Source organism: Phoenix dactylifera, chromosome 15 (assembly GCF_051530095.1).
Source record: "Phoenix dactylifera cultivar Ajwa chromosome 15, Ajwa_hap1_PhDact_Kaust_v1.1, whole genome shotgun sequence".
NCBI lineage: Eukaryota > Viridiplantae > Streptophyta > Magnoliopsida > Arecales > Arecaceae > Phoenix > Phoenix dactylifera.
The window spans coordinates 20,167,302-20,185,902 of NC_143204.1; the positions used below are offsets into that span (position 1 = coordinate 20,167,302).

Sequence of the window (18,601 nt, forward strand, 5' to 3'; positions counted from 1 at the left end):
TAAAATTAAATTTTCTTTGATATGTTTATGATGTATGTAATAAGCTTTCGTATCACTTCTGCTCGAGCCACTCAGCATGTTCAAACCAAGTCTCTCTGCAAGTATCTCTACCAACTTCATGTGTTTGGTTTGATGCAGCTTGATAAATGTCGTGCCATTGGATTTACCAGAAGCCAGTTAATTACAGTGGACGAGTTTTGCAGGTTTGAGGCTACAAAAACCACCTTTGGTTTAATCATAAAGGTGTTTTTGAGAGTTACAGCCAACCAAACACTACAATCAATGAATTTCTTTATTGTTTCTTCGATTATTTCACAAATTTCTTATGAATTTGTTACTAGCATGTCAATTTTTTTTTTTTTTTTGGTTCCAATCTTTGGAAGAGAGAGAGACTAAATGGGCATCATGATGTCACTGCATTCATGATGAGCAACATGCTCTTTTTTTTTTTTATAATTTCTGAGCCATATCTAGCTCGCCTCTACAATCCATGTTGGCCTTGGATTTGATCCCTTCATTTTTGTTTGCAGTGGTGTTGTATGAATCCAAGAAGTGATGACACTATCAGCTGGCTTTTCCAATCTACCACATTGCGATATTATAAGTATCAATATCTTCTAACTTCATTAACTTTCATTAATATTTTTTTGTAATTGATGAATGGTTGTAATTTCATTGATCAAGAGGTGGCAAATATAGTTCCATTAACTTTCATTTCTTTTCTTTGGAACAAGACTTTTTCAAGTCTAGACCCGATTGGAGGAATAAAATTCTCTAGTCAAATTATCTGTGCATTGGAAAGAATTTCCACCCCCGTGTGGAACAAGTAGTTATCCACCCTACCCCACTATGTGGGACACATTGAGATTTCAGCTGAATTAGAAAACTTCACGCCATTAACTTGCTACCCAAGTCGTCTTTGATTGTTTTCAGGAATGGAAGGGTTGCAGTGGCATCGCAATAAATTCGGAGAAGCTCTACTTGGAACATCAAAGTCCTCGTTTCAACGTTATAAATAGCTTGAATTCAACTCGCTAAAGGAACTTTTATGTCACCTCTGGCCTTCTAAACAGTCCTCTGCTGTGTCTTTCTTTGACTTTCTCAACTCAGGTGATTTGTCTTGACGCATGCTGCAAAATTCTGAGAGTCAGAGGTCAAGATCTCTTAGGGAAAGCCGTGCGGAGCCTTCGATCGGTTACGTGCTGCCCTAGCTTGGACATGCTGAAAAGAGAGGGAAATCCGATATTTTTCTAAACAAGAAGGCCTCAGCTAATCAAGTCTCAAGGGCCTGTCTTCATTCTATTGACAGATTGGTTCAGCTTATGTAATGAAGAACAACTTCTTATGTTTTTTTTTCGTTAAAGTTAATCATATTGCAGAACTAACTAGTAGTTGATGTGTTCTTTCAAACTTCTATATCTTGTTCTTTCCTTTTTCCTCTCCCATTCGTCTGCATTTCTTTCTTATTCTTCAATAGGATTTAGGCGGCTTAGGCCTTCTTTTCAAAATTTATAGGCGTAAGTCTCCAGAGTCCAGCACTGGCATGGACTTTTAAGGGCCTTCCCATTATGTTGCCATGACGTTGTTGGAATATAGAAAACAATGCTGGCCTATTCCATTAAAGCTTCAATAATAAATGCTACTCACCTAAATACATGCCTCATAATGACTGAGACATTCCAACCATTGAAGGTTTACTTAATTAGGACTCTCTCTTGCAGCTGCGGTAGCTTCCAGTTATGAGGATGCCATGATGGAATTCATTTGTTCAGATCTGATAGGGTCAATAGCAAGAACCGGTCAGTCCCGCTTACCAGTAAATAGTCGTATAATTGATCAAGCTTTTTCTTCTTGCTTGTCCCAAAATCTACCATGCGTGATGCACGTAGTCTATGTTCCAATCCAAATATTGGAAGGAAAAAAAGGACTGGGGATCCGTATTAGTGTAGGCCGAGTCTTATCTCTTGTTTTCATACTTTTTCATTCGTATCTTCATAACTTGATATGTAGTTAATGAGGTGATGTCAATCAGTTTATGTAATAGTGGTCGTGATTAGGCAACAGTGAAACAAACCTCTTAAGATGAACTCCATGATAGATAGCCTCATAGATTCTATGGGCCACCTCTCATTCACACAGCATGTTGCTTAGCCTGACATCTTGTTGGCATAACTCGCAATGAATTAATCAACCAACCCCATAAACTCCGAACTAACCTCTTCAAGTCGCACCAATCCTCGATTCCCACAAACCAGCAGGAACTTTTTTCAATGATTCATAATGCCTTATTAATTACTACCCAATCATTCATCTGAGAGTTTCTAACCAACGAGTGAAAAATACTTTCACCATTATAACTTATCTTTGTAATGAACCTACGGGAAAGTCCAAATGGAGGCTTAGACAATCAAAGTTTGGTTCCAAAAATGGCTCTAGTACTTTATCTGATGTTTAAATGAGAGAAAGCGATCGATATCTTGCAAGTCTAAGGAACCTGAAGTTAGGAGAATGAAAATTACCAGGAAAGACACAAGGCGGCTTGAATTAAGTTTATATGAAGGCCTCAGCGTTCTTTGACAAAGAAGCCATAGAGGACCGACCATTAACTCAGCTCTAAAGTTTGGAGGAATCGAAAAGAATCAAATCAAGTAACCTTAGAGCTGCAGGTAAACATTAAAAATATGTTAAAATTGAATTCTATACAGGAGAGATTCATATCTGGATTTTCTGCATTTTTCAATATTTGATGCAATGGGAGGGAGGGAGAAAATAAAAGGAGAGAGCATGAGTGAGGAAGGGCAGTGGTAAGAATGGACAAAAGGAAAGCCAAAACCCACATAGTCCCTCCATTCTTATTTTAAACCAAGTCAACCAAAAAAATGGTCCACCATTGATGCATGATCAGTCTATCAAAAATCCAGTCAAATGGCAGTTCTTCTCTCTTTTTACACTAATTAACCAGATGATACATAGGATAAGGCCTTATGCTAAGTGCTAAGTCATTATATAATAATGTGTGCTATCTATCCATCAGGAAATATAATAAAAAACATCAATTAAGCTGAACCTAAATCAAGAGCTCCATGTATGTCATTACTCACTAGTTTTTGAAATTAGTGGGAGTCAATTCAAATGAAGCCCACTCTCACCAGCACAACCATCTAACAATTGAATGTTCCCTTTAGATGAAAATGGTCCAAATCTGACCAAGTTGGGATGCAAAATGAAACATCCTTTCATTAATGATTATCCATTCTCTATCATCATCATCATCCCTCTTTGAATGCATCTTGTGTCTAGAAAAGTAATATCTTCAATTTTATATATTTATGGTCTATGGATCAAATTTTATATTGTGTAGTCTAAGTCATCAAGCCAGCATTAATGAAAATTTTAGATATCTTTAATTTAGACCTGCCCATTTTCATCCCTACTCAATACAAAAACATTTTTCTAAATGGTAGAAGCATACTTTTCTATTTAAAATGAAAGCTTAGAGACGCCCTCATGTACCTTCAAAGCCAAAAAAGGAAAAAGAGTCATTCTTGATATATCTTCTACCTATGATGAAATATAATTGAAAACCCCCTATGAGCACAAATTAAATCAAGAGATTTATATATGCTATTTCTCACTGCTGTCTAAAATCATTGGCCATATATTTTAAATTAGTCCGCTCTCATTGGCATAACCATCTGATAAATGAATTGTACAAAAACATTAATATATATATATATATATATATATATATATATATATATATATATATATATATATATATATATATATATATATATATACACACACACACTTAGAAATATTACTATGAGGCCACATAATTCTAAAATTTCCAACTTCCAAGAGGATTTGTTAACTTGAGTTTCAATAGTCTTGGCATTTAAATGTTCCTTCTAGATGGAAAAGGTTCAAATCCTATCCACACGTAATCCTACACGAAATATCCACTCAATGCTTTTTCATTGCCTACTGCCATCTTAAACCTTTTTTAAACACATTTGAGATGAGAGGTTAACGGACGGGTCTATGGATCAAATTTTATATCATCCAGACTATGTCATTACGAGAACCCATGCCCGCATGGGTTTAGTTCACATAGTTATATGTTGGAAAAATCTTGATTACTTATACAAAGTCAAAGAATCCAAATAATAGCTTTTAGCTAACCTATTTAGACAAGGTTCTGTATTGTCACAACTATCAATTTAGCTCTAATGAAAATTTAAGATATCTTTTATTTGCACCTTATTCATGTACATCTCTATTTGAAACACAATGATATTTTTTGAAACATGCTTTTTCAATCTTTTGTTCACTACAAAACCTCAGGAAAGCACCTTTGGGAGCCTCTCCAAAGCCAACATCAAAAGAAGGGTCATGCTAGATTATTCTAGACTGGTAATCCCTCCATAATCCTTGCCATGAGCACCATGTTAGCTCCATTGAATGGTAACAGTTCACATTTTTTGAATCTTCATTCCACTAGGAAATCATCTTAGTATCGACCTTGGCAACGATTTTTTCTGTCTCCTAAAAATACGAAAGCATTGACTCGTTTAGGCTTCATGTAACATGGAATAAAAATCATCATGGTATTATGGATAAGATAGAAGTGTAAAGAATGACCAAGTATAAGAACAATACCTTTCCAACATCCCATTGCCCTAAGGTCTCGTCTAGTTTAACTAGTCCGTGAAAGCTATACTCTATACCTTTTAACAAATATTGAAGAGACTTAATACTAAAAGAAAATAGGGAAATAGGGAGGAGAGGGTGCCCACTCCCATCTAAAGGATCTAAATCCTCTGGCAGAAGACAAATTCCCTATCCATGTTTAAAAGGAAATTTAGGGTAACGAGATATGTAGAATATTGAGAAAATTGGCAAGATTGTTTGAAACACTTGATGTCAAGTTTATGCGAGACTACAAGTGACTCATTCTCCAAATCATAGTTGTTGGTGTTCAAAGAAAATTTAGTTAGAGAAAACGAATCAGAAATCAAAGAAAATAATATAGATATAACCAAAAATTTAAAAAAGTCATTTAAAGAAAATAAGAAATAATGCAAACTATTGTTATATTTGGTTGTTTTAATTTTCGAAATCATTGGCTTGTCTATTATCTTTTGGGAATTTCAGATTTTTTAGAAGTTATTTTGGTTTATAAAATGTGAAAACTAAAAAAAAATAAAAATAATAAGAAGGGGAAATCTTGAAAAATCTACTCAACTAAACTAAGCTTTAGTCCCTAATGAGTTGGGGTCGGCTAAAGTATACTTGAATTAAAAATTTATAGTCCCATGGTATGAGGAGTGATGTTACAAATTTTTATTGTAAAACTAGACACTGATCAGTAGTGATCAAAGCATAACCTATAATTACAAAAAAAAAGAAATACTCACTGAGTATTATGATTGTGGCATACATCCAAACTCCAAATGCATCCTTAAATATCCATTGGAGAGGCAACATTATTAATCAATAGGAATGTTAACTCCAAACAAAAGATAGGACCATTAGTCTATAATTTATGAGCTTTTGAGTAAGTCATATCTTTCCTCAAAAGAAAAATCTCATAAATATCTCCATTCACAAATCACAAAATTCATGAATCATTGAATTACTCTTGATTAATATAATTTTAGAATTTTTCAATAATTCATGAGATATTGTTACGATGCTCCTACTCAGTGGTGCCAAAGAACAAGATGTTTTTAAGCTATTTTACTCAAAAAAAGAATTTTTTTAAGCTATGCCAAGTAGGGGAGTCTTAATTTTAGTTTCCGTGCGATAGCTAGTTATTCATGTCCAGGCTAATAAAAAAAACACTGGCATATATAACTCAAAAATGGGTTTATGAGTGTGCTACAAGATATTTCATAGATTTGGCTCTACCACCATTTATCTTCATTGGATTTTGAAAAACAACACCGTGAGGGAGAGTAGTTTGATCGAAGTCTAGGGCCTTGAATATCTAAGTACATGTTTACTTGGGGAAGCCTCACTTTTTTCTTTTGTTTTATTTTTTTGGCTTACAAACTTAAGGTGTTTAGAGCGACCATAGTATAGTTTTACTAGCTCAATTAGCATATAATAAAATAGTAGGACAATTGTGTTGGAAAAACCAACTTGCAAGCCCAATGGAGAAATCTAGTATTGCTATCCTAGATTTGCTTATCCCATTTGTTTATAAAGTTTGGTAAATCTATAAAGAATATGCAGCCCTAGTTAAAGTAAATGTTTATGCTCTTAAAACTCATTTACGATTCGCCCATCTTTTGTCATTGTTGACAATGCCTGAGATACCAAGCTAAACCCAAGTGTACGTGGGTACCTTCCTTTATATAATTCAATGTTTTAATTTCTTCAGGATGCTCAAATATAAAAAATCACATATTGAGTTGATATATTTTTTTATCGAATAGTCGATCTTTTGTGATTTCGAAACACCTTAATGGACTATATTGTGCCCACATTTTAGTGAAGCGAATATACATGTACCATGGATCCCTCTTGAAATAGTTATTCCTCATGATAACAAAATTATATAGCAGTCCTTATCCAGTTCAATTCTACGCTAGGTCTTCTTGAAATAATATGGCAGCATCATTAGCGGTTGGAGCACAAAATCATAGTAACACTGTTCAACCTACCGACATTAGTACTTGAATTTTAATAAAAGGAAAGTGTTTCAGTTGAAACAACTAAAATGATAAATTATTGTTTGTTCACATAATGGCCGTCATGATGGATTTATGGTTAAATAGAGCAACTTCTTTTAAAATCCTATTACGTCTACATCATTATGGTGAGCTCAGAAACCATCTAAATTAGCTGTTTGTAACATCAAGACAACAAGTATTTCAAACCTCGAAATATTTTCACCAAACTTGGACCATTTTGTATAAAACAAACAGTGGAGAAGGCCTTCACATCTCAACGTAAGAAATTTGAAACTTATCATTTCAAACCTGGTCTCAGTGTCTCAATCATCACGTTACGTCTGAAAGCACTGCAATAGATAGAGACCCGTTCTCGTTTGAAGGTTGGCCAACTCGTTATTAAGAGGTGTCAGAAATAATAATTAGTCAGCGTTACGTGTCAACGTTCCTTAAGTTGAAAATACGTGGAACGTAGAAATTCGACAAACTTCATACAACATAACATAGTTCCGGATCTCCGTTGGAGATACAATTAATCCAATGGCATGGTGAATCTTTTACACTGAACCACGGGTATCATCCGAGATCAACCTACCTGACTTCCTTTGCGGACTTTAGGCAGACTTTGAGGACCGCCACGGCTATTTATTGGGCTATACCCCTGCAGGTCTTGCACAGCTGAAACTCTCATGGCTTCTCCCCCCAGTGTGCCAAGATGGACTCCAAGCCCAACAAGGCATCTCCGCCTTCCGGCAGCGGAGGAGGATGACATAGAGATGCATGGCTTCAGGACCGGCGTCGATGCGCCGGGAAGCATCGACAGGTCATTCCCTTTCAGCGGTAAATTTGGCCCTCCATCACCTGAGCACCCTCGCTTCCACCGCAGCAGCCAAGAAGAGTTCGACGGCTTGCCGGAAGTGGAGGAGGTGAAGGTGTCGTTCGAAGAGAAGGTGCCGGTTCGGTGCGTGGTAGGCCATGAGGGCCTCGGGAGCAACCGGAAAGATCGTGGTGTCTTCCTCACCTGGGAAGATCTCTGGGTCTCGGCATCCGATGGCAAAGGCGGGCGCGTACCGATCCTCTGCGGGCTTAATGGTTATGCAAAGCCCGGTGAGATCTTGGCCATCATGGGACCTTCTGGTTGCGGCAAGTCTACCCTCCTAGACACCCTTGCAGGTGATCATACAGATAATGCCATGTTCTTATCTACACCATGAATTGTTTTCACTCTTGTCCTGACGTCGTTGTTGTTAAATCTTGTTGATACATAGAGAGATTAGGATCGAACGTGAGTCAAAGTGGAGAAATTTTAGTCAATGGCCGGAAACAGAAACTCGCATTTGGGACATCAGTAATGAAAGCTTATTCTTTCATCAAATTAATCCTTTCTTTCTTTTGTTTGCTAGATCTTGTTGATATATATGTAAATCTTCCCTCAGGCTTATGTGACTCAAGACGACGTACTGATGACAACGCTCACCGTCGGAGAAGCTGTGTGCTACTCGGCACAGCTCCAGCTGCCGGACTCCATGTCAAGGGCCGAGAAGAGAGAGAGGGCGGAGGCGACGATCTGGGAGATGGGCTTGGGAGGTGCCATGAATACAAGGATAGGGGGATGGGCTTCCAAGGGCATCAGTGGTGGTCAGAAGAGGAGGGTGAGCATCTGCATGGAGATTCTGACCCGGCCTGAGCTCCTCTTCCTCGACGAGCCGACAAGCGGGCTCGACAGCGCTGCGTCGTACCATGTCATGGATAGGATAGCTTGGCTTGCCCGCCGGGAGGGGATGACGGTCGTCGCGGCCATCCACCAGCCGAGCAGTGAAGTGTTTGAGCTCTTCCATGGCCTTTGCCTCCTGGCTTACGGCAGGACAGTGTATTTTGGACCAGCTTCAGCGACCAGCGAGGTAGGTATCCAGGTCATGCTAAGAATCTTGAGCCTCCACCGGCTTAGCAAAGAAAAATGAGGTTAAGTGAGAGAAAGACCACCACCTTTTTCAAAGCAAGGAGCTTCTTGCATGCTTTTTTTCCCATGGCCAGTTGAATAATGCGTCATTTTATAAGATTTGATATGGTTCTGTCTAATCTTTTCTCGTGATCTTCAACTTCATGACGTTTCGGAGCTTATGAGTAACAAGTATCAACAACCAAAATAATTAAAAAAAAAAAACTAGATTGTGTCTATCATGATTTTAAATGGCGGTAGGTGTCCCGATGTTAGGAACCGTCCCAAGTATCGAGACGGAATGAGTCGCCAAATGGACTAAGATAGAATAGGACAACCGAATAGGACATCCTGTTTCATTAAAAAATTAAGATAACCCTGCCTATGATATTTAGTATATTGATATTCACGCGAGTGTATTCATATATTAGTAAACTATAAATAAAATAATGAAAGTAATCCATGATTCAATAAATCATAATAAGGTCAGAACTAGAAAGGACAAAGTAGTTATCCCTTTATTTTCTGTAATAGTCTATGGCAGCATACGGTTGTGCATAGCATAAAACAAATCGTGTAACTTCCCCATAATTGTTTGTAAAATTTTTGTGGTCAGATGGATATATACAAGTAAATATGTACTAGTAACATAAAAAACTATATACATATATACGTATGCACGTACGTAGGTATCTCTTTGTCAAGGATAAACTTGTTATCTGTTTGACATGCTTGCGTATGATCCCAATTTATGGAATCACTTAAAAAACTAAGTATATGGAAGTAATTTAGACGATGATAAGAAGAGGAAATTTTGTATTTTTACATAGATTTAGATTTGAGTAGTTGTTCAGTGTTTTTGCACTCTCTTTTTTCTCCAGTTCTTTGCGTTGAATGGCTTCCCCTGTCCGCCTCTTCGAAATCCTTCAGACCATTACCTCAGGACAATCAACAAAGACTTCGACAAGGTGGGCAGCATCCCTTCCTACAGCCTTCGATTTTTAAAATAATCTCTAGTTGAAGCCCTGGTAAAATTTCAACAACGTTTTTATGATGCCTTCCAATAGGATATTGAAGAAGGCCCTGAGGTTAAGCCAATGACCACTGCTGAAGCAATTGAGACTCTGGTGAAATCCTACAAGTCCTCCACTATTTCACAGCAAGTAGTTCAACAAATTGCAGAGATACGTCTGATGGTAATTACACTGTTGAATTAGTAATTTCATGTTGCTGTGTCATTCAAAAGTATCTCATAGCACAAGCCTCTGTGATTTCTTCAGAAAATATCTCGAGCTCATGTTCTAATTTTGCTTTTATTACCTTTTATGAGAAGGGTGGAGCTCTGGTGAAGAAGGGAAATCAAGCTAGCTTCTTAACTCAGTCCATTGTCCTTACCAGAAGGTCCTTTGTGAACATGTATAGAGACTTGGGCTACTACTGGCTGCGATTTGCTATTTATATCGCACTTTGCCTCTGTGTAGGCACCATATATCATGATGTTGGGCATTCTTATGGTTCAATTCAGGTATGTTAGCGACTTCCTTTGCAAACTAAAAGGCCATTTCAGTGCATTTTTGCATGTAATATCATGAAATTCTGGTTTTCAAATTTCCAGGCCAGAGGTTCTATGCTCATGTTCACAGCTGCATTCCTGACTTTTATGGCAATAGGGGGATTTCCATCTTTTGTGGAGGACATGAAGGTTAGTTGCTGTCTATCTAGATAAACGTATGCATCTGAATGAATGATGATTCCATAGTTTATTGTGCAAATAAATAAGCTATATATATATATGTAGGCAAGCACATATTATGTACTAACAGTGCTGACTAATCAACCTTTTACTCACACCTGCGACAAATGATTTGGCTCTTAATCATATATTGTAATGATATAAGAACTATTCTAATTACTCATTTGTCATTGTTTTTTCATTTAACTATGCATGAAAAAATATGTTCGGGTCCCGCATGCTTAATGAGTTTTTTCGATTCTAATCTTTTTGCAGTCATACTTAATATGCACAGTATGATCTTAAGCCATAAATACAAATCGTTGGTGTAAATTGTATTATGGTCTGCTTCTTTGTTGTTCCAATCTCATTTACATCCAAGTGCATGCTCAACATGAAAATAAGAGTTTTTAAGATAACTCTAGTGCTGTATTCAAACTCTTCTTGTACTTCCTCTGTCTTATAACCTCAGCAATAATCATAGATTATCACTGCTAATTTTGTTATTATTAATTTTCAAAATATTATCACATCATGTGGATCTTTGGGTCCGATATTTCGATCACTTCGATGCTACAAAAGATGCTATAATTATGGGTTGTCGGTGTTACTTTTTTATGATTTGGTTCTTCATTGCTACAAGAACAAGATACCAACTTTTCTCCGTATTGGCCATTTTTATTCTCCAGATCTTTGGACGAGAACGACTGAATGGGCACTATGGTGTCACTTCATTCGTGATCGCCAATACTCTTTCTGCTACTCCATACTTGGCTCTCATCTCTGTAGCACCAGGGGCCATGGCCTACTACCTAGTTGGCCTTCAGAAGGGAATAGATCACTTTGCCTACTTTGCTCTGGTGCTATTCATGTGCATGATGCTAGTCGAGGGCTTGATGATGATTGTTGCAAGCATCGTCCCAGATTTCCTGATGGGCATTATAACCGGGGCTGGAATTCAGGGAGTGATGATGCTGAATGGCGGCTTCTTCCGGTTGCCCGACGATCTCCCGAAGCCGGTGTGGCGGTATCCGATGTACTATGTTGCCTTCCATACGTATGCTAACCAAGGCTTCTACAAGAACGAGTTCTTGGGTCTGACCTTCCCCAACGACCAAGCAGGAGGGCCTCCCACCATTAGTGGCGAAGAGATTCTGAGAGATATTTGGCAAGTTGAAATGAGCTACTCCAAGTGGGTTAATCTCGCTATCTTATTCGGTATGGTTATTCTATATCGGGTCTTGTTCTTGGTGATTGTAAAGATCACTGAGAAGGTTAAGCCCATGATTAAAGCCCTACTGGTTAAGCCTCCAGAGAAATCCACCCATGTTATGGAGCTACCGCCCGCTGGTCCGCGCACCATGAGTACCAAAGGCTGAAATAGTTGGTTGTTTTCTTATATAATTACGTTGAATGTCTTCATACCTCATGAGAGGGAAAGTATGTATCAGGCAGTGTGCAACAAATTCTAGTACAATTATGGTTTGCATTAAACTCTTGTATCGAAAATTTACGCTGTAGTAAATTAAGGAAGTTTTTATGAATGGATGGATTCACATACAAGAACCGGCAGCTCTTATGAATTATGCATATACAAGAACACAGCTTGCTTCATTCAAGGATAACTCGTAGCAGGCATTAATCATGGAAGGAATAATCAAAATCTCAAAATTTATAGTTCTGAGCAGCACTCTTTAACAATTTTTCGAACAATCAGAACCTCATGCATGAGTTGTCAGTTCTAGTGTCTCTCATTTCATACTTTGATTTATAGAATGCCCCATTCTTTTTTTCTTTATCCTTTTTTTAAGACATAGAGTTGCACCATTTGCTGATGCTTCTCATAAATGTTTCAGTCCAACAATTGGCTAGATATTTTTTTTTTTCTTTTGGGGTAGAAATTGATTAGGTAATTGGTCGAAAAATTTTAGATCTTACTCCCCAGGGACATGAGCTTAGATTGAAATTACAAAGGCAGACCTGAAACAGGCCTTTTAGTGGTCAAAACAAGCTCCTCTGATCGACTCATATAACAACCGGTCATCAGTTTCAACGATCTAAACATAAGAAAATCACAGGATACTAACCAGTGTTTGAATTTGAACTAGTTTAGTTGGTGAAATTTTGACCAAATCTGTCAAGCCTTCTTTATTGTTTACAAGTACCTACGTGGGATACTGTGTGCTCAGCCATCCAGCAAAAGTCACCATGTTGGGGGCCAACCAAGCTCAGAACTTCAAAACCTCTCTGAAACAAAGCAACTCTAAACTCCACAAAGCTGTGCAGGAAATTGCCAGGGGAAGCCATCAATTCACTTCACTGGAGGTAATGAAATGATTATGAATGGTTATAAAAGAATGAAAGAAGACAGAAATCTCCAATAAGACATCCGGAGCAAACAGGGAAACTAGAGGAGGAATGATGGGAAACAGGGTTCAGCTCCTCTCCAAGAATCTTGACATCCTATCTCTAGTTCCCTTCCTTGTTCTTGCAAGTTCCAATAATTCTCTATCTATTGCGCTGATGCCTTCTTGGACAGTTGCTTCAAACTTTAGCCACTGATATCACTCCCTAAGGAGTTTGGCTACGTTTGGAATCGGGATAAAAGGCGTTTAGCCACACTTTATATCCTGTATAAACTTACCAAACACCATTATTGGACTTTGTTCAATCCTTTTTCTCCAAAAACAAGGAAAATAAAAATTGTCAAACACTGAATTTTCGTGTCAAGATAAGTTATACCCAACAATTTCGTAAATACCTAGTATTCCAATTGAACCATGTTTAACTTGTACCAAAAGGTACCATGGTGCAAGCTTAAATCAAGTTTAACTTGGTTTTCATCCCTGCATTATGAAGTTAAATGACCCATTTATCCCTCCTATAATAATATTAATACATAATAACACGATACTAAGTATTATATCATATTATCAGTCATATCGTAGTAAAGTATCTTATTATTATTATTATATAATAATATAGTATATTTATGATATTCTTATCAATATATTGTAGTCTATATGACATAATATTATATAATAAAAAATAGGGATTGGAAGGGCCAACTTATTTAACTTCATAAAATCTAATCTTTTCCTCCATTTATCCTTAAATAATATACAAATAATATTAATTATCCTTGCTCGCCATCCGAATATAAAAAATCAGAAAAGTGCAATCACTGGTCTAGATTCCCACCAAACCTCGTATAAACTAAACCACCTGGTATAACCTTTTTTTATCCTCAAAAAATCTATGTTGGTTTCAAACAAAGTCCTGTCCTTAAAGCTTCTTCCAAACAGGTCTCAAGAAAAATTTATTAGGTTAGAACATGAATAGTATAGGAAGACACTGAAGCATAAAAACTGTACTATCTTTTTTGTTATAATAGGATCTATGGTGTTATGAGTCAGTTTCAAACAAACTTAATTCAGACGAACATCAGTTTCAGATTTTGATGCTAGGTGAAATGAAAAAATGCTGCAGTTTCAGGTTTAAACTTGTAGCTCAACCATGAAACCTTGATATCATGTTATCCATTTCCTGTTACTACCTGGATTAATAGCCAAAATTTTATGTTGATTTAACGTGATACACGCACTGCTAAAATTGTTAGCTGTCATCTTGATCCTTTTAACATTTTCTCTGTCCATATTACTGCAGGTGGATCATGCATGCACCCCAGAAGAAGTACAGCAGCATTTCCAATCTTGTGGAACAGTAAACAGGGTAAAAATTCTAACTGACAAGTTTGGCCAGCCCATAGGCTTTGCTTATGTGGAATTTTTGGAAACTGAAGCTGTGCAAGAGGCTCTCCTGTTGAACGAATCTGAATTACATGGCCGCCAACTGAAGGTGCTATAGTGGCAGCAGCTTTCCCCTAGTTGAAATGATTATTGTGATCATTTGCCTTACATCTCTCTGGCCTTTAAATGGAGATGCTGCTTTGCAGGTATGTGCCAAACGTGCAAATATCCCTGGAATGAAGCAGTACCGGCCACCGTGATTCGCCTACCGATGTAGGAGGCCATATATGTTGATCTAGCAAGATGCTTAATAAAATATTTAAATTATATAAAAAAATAACAATTATAATAAAATAGTAGTAAAGAAATATCTGGCTTGTGAGGTGTGAGAGGCACGCTAAGAGATGCACTGTTCTAAAGCCGTTGTTGCCTCCCCACGTGTAGATATTGGCAGTCAGCGATGGCTCCAAGATACAACCCAAACAGCTCACAGTGGACCTAATCTAAATGCACGTCTGTAGTAGACAGATTGCCTAGTTTATATCGGTTGCCTAAAATATAAAATAATATATGTAATTGTATAAGAGAGAATGGTAGTAGGGAGAGACTATGAGAGCAGGAAGAAGACTTAGTGTGTTTTTCCTTTTTTTTTCTTTTTTGGTGCAAGAAATGGCTCCTATGTATATAGGCTTTTTGTAACCCAACCATAATGGTTGAATACTTATGGCCTCATTAAGGCCATAATGAGAGATAATAGAAAGTTTTGAAACTTCCAAATGAAATTTAAAACTCCTAGAGATTGCAACAATTCTTTTAAAATTTTGGTGGTTACAAATCTTTTTTATTAACCCCTCTTCAAAACTTTACAACACATTCAAATTCCAACAATATATGCAGCCATATTTTTACTCGCCGTATGGATATGGGTTAGTTACATGATCCTAGTTTTTAAGTGGGTAAGTTGATCCATGTTCAAGACCATCATTGACAAAACTCTGTTGCCTTTGTTGCAGGAAAGTTCCCAGATTCAGAAGGCCAGTGCGCTATAGACCTTACTACTAAATGATGAATAGGCCCATTAAGGTTATGTGATTATTATTCTATCATGAAGTTGGACGTTTGTCCCCAGAAGTGGCCTATGCAAGTGGCATCGCTCCACTGGATATCATTCCGTTTCTGCCTTTTATGAGTATAGGTGAATGATGAGGAGCTTACTCTGTCTCCTGTTTGTTTCATGCTATGATAGATTCTAATTAGATGCTATGACTTCACTTGTGTCTTCTCTGAAGATATAGTGTTCTGAAGTATGCTATAGTTATGCACTTGTGTTGGTTGGTCGACCAGCAATTTCAGCTCCGATGATTGCACTGTTGCAGTATTTTTGGCCCCGAATGTTTAATTCGTCTCCCTTTTAAAACCAAGTTGCAGCTCCTTGGGTTCTTTTATATCTCTTTTGCCTCTGTGGATTTGCTTATGATGGACTACACATTCTGTCTTTAAATGTATATGATGGACTTGTCTTGCCATCTTCTTTCCCTTGTGAATGAATTATCTTCGTTTGAAAAAGCGAGGCTTGAACCAGTAAGATACTATACATTCTGAACGATGCTTTCAACAATCTTCGTTTGATCTTTTTTTCCTTTAACTCTCTTAAATTTTTATTTTGGATTTTTTTCAATATTTTTTTATTGAAATATTATATTTTCAGAGAAATGTCCATAAATAGACTCAACAATCCTCTTAAATATGATCATTTCAAAAATTACTGCTGAAAATTCAGACAATTAATGAAATTTTGTTTTACAAGCAAACTAAACTTTTAACTTGGAATGTAATCTGTAATTAGTCATTGCATCATATATAAATTTCAGAAGATTTATAACCTCTTCAGTATTTTCATAAATAATTGTTTAGCTGATTAAATTTAAAAATATAAATGATAACGAAAATTAAGTTTAGGTGAACGTGTTTTTAGATGGCTTTGTATGTGCATATAAAAAATGAACCCGGTTCTCTGGGTTAATTTTAAATTTATTTAATTTTGGGACTTGACTCGAGTGGAACCTGAGCATGCCTGCTCATTATTTTTGAAAATTTGGTAGCATGTGCATGTCTTTATTGCAAACAATATAGAAAATTTTATTCAAGAATTATATTTATATATAATTATTTTTCAGAGAAATAATTTTTAAAAACAAGCCAAATCTGAAAAAAAAAAGAAATTAAGAAAGTTGGTTGAATAAACCAGACATTGCATCCAAAAACCATCCCCCCAAAAAAATTATTTGATTAGGTTAATTTTTGAAGCATAGGTTTTGGGTTTAGATCCAAAGCACCTAAAATTCAAGTATTTGCTTTGGATCCATGCTCTAAAGCATCAATCGAAGAATTACATCATAATTTAATAAATTTTTGACAACATGTCGCTTGAATTTAGGGATTTTTTGAGAGATTTATGCCTGGATTTGAGAAATTAAAAAAAAAAATAAACAAAAGGAAAAAAAGTGGGAGCAAGGTTCTTAACTTATTAGAATGGTTTTTGAAGTTAAGTCTGTCCAACTCAAGGAACTACTTGAGATCCCAAGCTTGCAACTTCTTTCCGTTCCTCTTCTTACATTTCTGTCCGCAAAACCATAGGGAGAAAAACGATCACACAAAGGGGTCTCAAGTCATTCTTATACCAGTCCTGAACTGGTCGATTTAGGTACAAACTGACCATGGTTCGAACAGAAGCACTCAATTCGATTATTTGATAATCCTCAATTGAAGGGATTGCCAATTGTCCTTGAACACTTTCATGTTGGATTTTTTAAAGTCCACGCTATGCAAGAACTACATGCAAAATGCTAATTAACAGTTTAAAGGACTCAGAAAGATGGCAGCCAAACATAAGACCAGGCGTTGAATTCTCCAACAGAGAAATGTTGAAGAACACAATGGCTTCATAGACAGATAGCTCAACAAACTTAGCATCACGAAACTATATATAATACTGTAACAATATTGTAATCTATGCCACTGCATTATCCCATTTATAGCAACATCCTAGCAAAATCAGGCCGTTTGGATGCCTGGGTTTCTTGTCCTTGCAGTATCCCCTAGAAAATGAGTGTGGACTTGTGGTGAAGATGCTGTAAGATCCAGCAATTCCAAGACCAAGGAATTTCCTTATGTAATTTTTTTGAAGAAAAAAAAGTTTCTCATTCAAAGAAGATAGCGATTTTTTTTTTTTTGGGGGGGGGGGGGGGGGGGGCGGGGGGGGGGGGAAACAAAAATGGATATCTATGCAAAACCTCTGAATTTCTTCTTTTGAAAGATAATTTAGATCTTTTTTAATCAGCTTTTAGGTGGCCTGCATTGACTATTTATGTAGCTTTGGCTTCTCCCTGACACCCAGTTGTCTACCAAACACCAACCCCCAACTTGTGTCACACCAACTAATGATTTCTTAGTCCTTTTCTCCTAATTTATGAATGGATGTTTACCTACCCTCCAAGCTAGTTCGTCATTTGTAAGCTACTCTGGGACCAACATTGCCAAATGAGCTGGCTCAAGAGTCTCCTCCCAGCCTCTGCTCTTTTTTTTTCTTTTGTTTTTTTTTTTTTGGTACAACAAGTGCTTGCACTGCTCTCGCATGAGCATAGCCAACTACATCACTATCAAAGCCTCTCTGCTTTTAGTGAATCGATCACACATCTGCTCTTCTCGATGCTCCAAATACAAAATAATAAATAATATGCACCGGAAGGGAAAGCAGTACAGTACTAAATAGCATGGTTCAAACCAGATACCAAATGTTCAATTTTCTTGGTGAAGGAAATAAGAAAGTTATCTCAAATGAATGATAGCATAGGCTTCCTAAACACGGAACCAAGTTTAATGCAGCCGTGAAAAGCTTAATCTACAAAATTTTATTTATCGTGGCAAGTGTAGACAGAGAACCATCTCTCACATGCCAACCAGGAGGATGCTTTGAGTTTCTTGTGGTAGAACAGGATATATATGATACATGTGGCAATATATAACAGAAATGAGTAATTAATGAATGGCTATATTTCTTTACAATGGTGAGATGTAAAGGCAGGATGTCATGATTTTACTCAAAAAAAAGAAAAGAAAAAGAAAAGATTGTGACATCATTTGTCTAGCATCTTTTTATGAAAAGCAAATTGCCAATTGGATGCCTCAAAAATTTGTAAGTATATTGTGGTGTAAGAGAGAAAAGACCTTGAGCCCAAGGATCAAGCTATTTCTATTTGCACATGTTTAAAACAAAAACAAGATGAAATCTCCAAATATTATGCTCCCGGTTACAATAATATATCCGTCAATATATAGTCTAACAATATGACCAATTTATCTTCTTCCATTAACAGCATGTATAGGTATTGAGACGAATGGATAAAGAACTATATGCATCAAGATTACCATATAAGTTGCAATGTAACATGAGTTGTAGGAACTCAATTTTGCTTGTTTGGAAGGAAGATAATAATCAATT

General features: G+C 36.8%; 2 protein-coding genes and 1 long non-coding RNA gene across 3 annotated transcripts; all 3 read left to right on the forward strand.

The window, feature by feature from the left end:
- Nucleotides 1–137: 137 nt before the first annotated feature.
- On the forward strand, nt 138–1,381 carry LOC148699931 (uncharacterized). Its single transcript, XR_015973732.2, has 3 exons — nt 138–203; nt 531–604; nt 934–1,381. It is a non-coding gene; the product is annotated as an uncharacterized LOC148699931 (long non-coding RNA).
- A 5,780-nt stretch (nt 1,382–7,161) lies between these two features.
- Nucleotides 7,162–11,909, forward strand: LOC103707953 (ABC transporter G family member 1-like). Its single transcript, XM_008792690.6, has 8 exons — nt 7,162–7,853; nt 7,949–8,028; nt 8,117–8,581; nt 9,501–9,587; nt 9,687–9,815; nt 9,953–10,144; nt 10,235–10,321; nt 11,041–11,909. Exons 1-8 carry the CDS (start codon nt 7,370–7,372, stop codon nt 11,728–11,730), a joined length of 2,214 nt encoding a protein of 737 aa, XP_008790912.5. The 5' UTR covers nt 7,162–7,369; the 3' UTR covers nt 11,731–11,909.
- Nucleotides 11,910–12,772: 863 nt separating this feature from the next.
- On the forward strand, nt 12,773–15,162 carry LOC103707979 (polyadenylate-binding protein 3). Its single transcript, XM_089927424.1, has 6 exons — nt 12,773–12,845; nt 13,971–14,209; nt 14,307–14,356; nt 14,768–14,780; nt 14,998–15,026; nt 15,114–15,162. Exons 1-6 carry the CDS (start codon nt 12,773–12,775, stop codon nt 15,160–15,162), a joined length of 453 nt encoding a protein of 150 aa, XP_089783550.1.
- The last annotated feature ends 3,439 nt before the right edge of the window (nt 15,163–18,601 follow it).

Excerpts from the sequence above, each read along its gene's own strand:
- LOC103707953 (XM_008792690.6), top strand. The coding sequence starts at position 7,370 with ATGGCTTCTCCCCCCAGTGTGCCAAGATGGACTCCAAGCCCAACAAGG. Across the intron at positions 7,854-7,948 it reads CCTCCTAGACACCCTTGCAG|AGAGATTAGGATCGAACGTG; the intron begins GTGATCATACAG and ends GTTGATACATAG. Across the intron at positions 9,588-9,686 it reads TCAACAAAGACTTCGACAAG|GATATTGAAGAAGGCCCTGA; the intron begins GTGGGCAGCATC and ends GCCTTCCAATAG.
- LOC103707979 (XM_089927424.1), top strand. The coding sequence starts at position 12,773 with ATGGGAAACAGGGTTCAGCTCCTCTCCAAGAATCTTGACATCCTATCT. Across the intron at positions 12,846-13,970 it reads TCCCTTCCTTGTTCTTGCAA|CTGTCATCTTGATCCTTTTA; the intron begins GTTCCAATAATT and ends TAAAATTGTTAG. Across the intron at positions 14,210-14,306 it reads TACATGGCCGCCAACTGAAG|GTATGTGCCAAACGTGCAAA; the intron begins GTGCTATAGTGG and ends GCTGCTTTGCAG.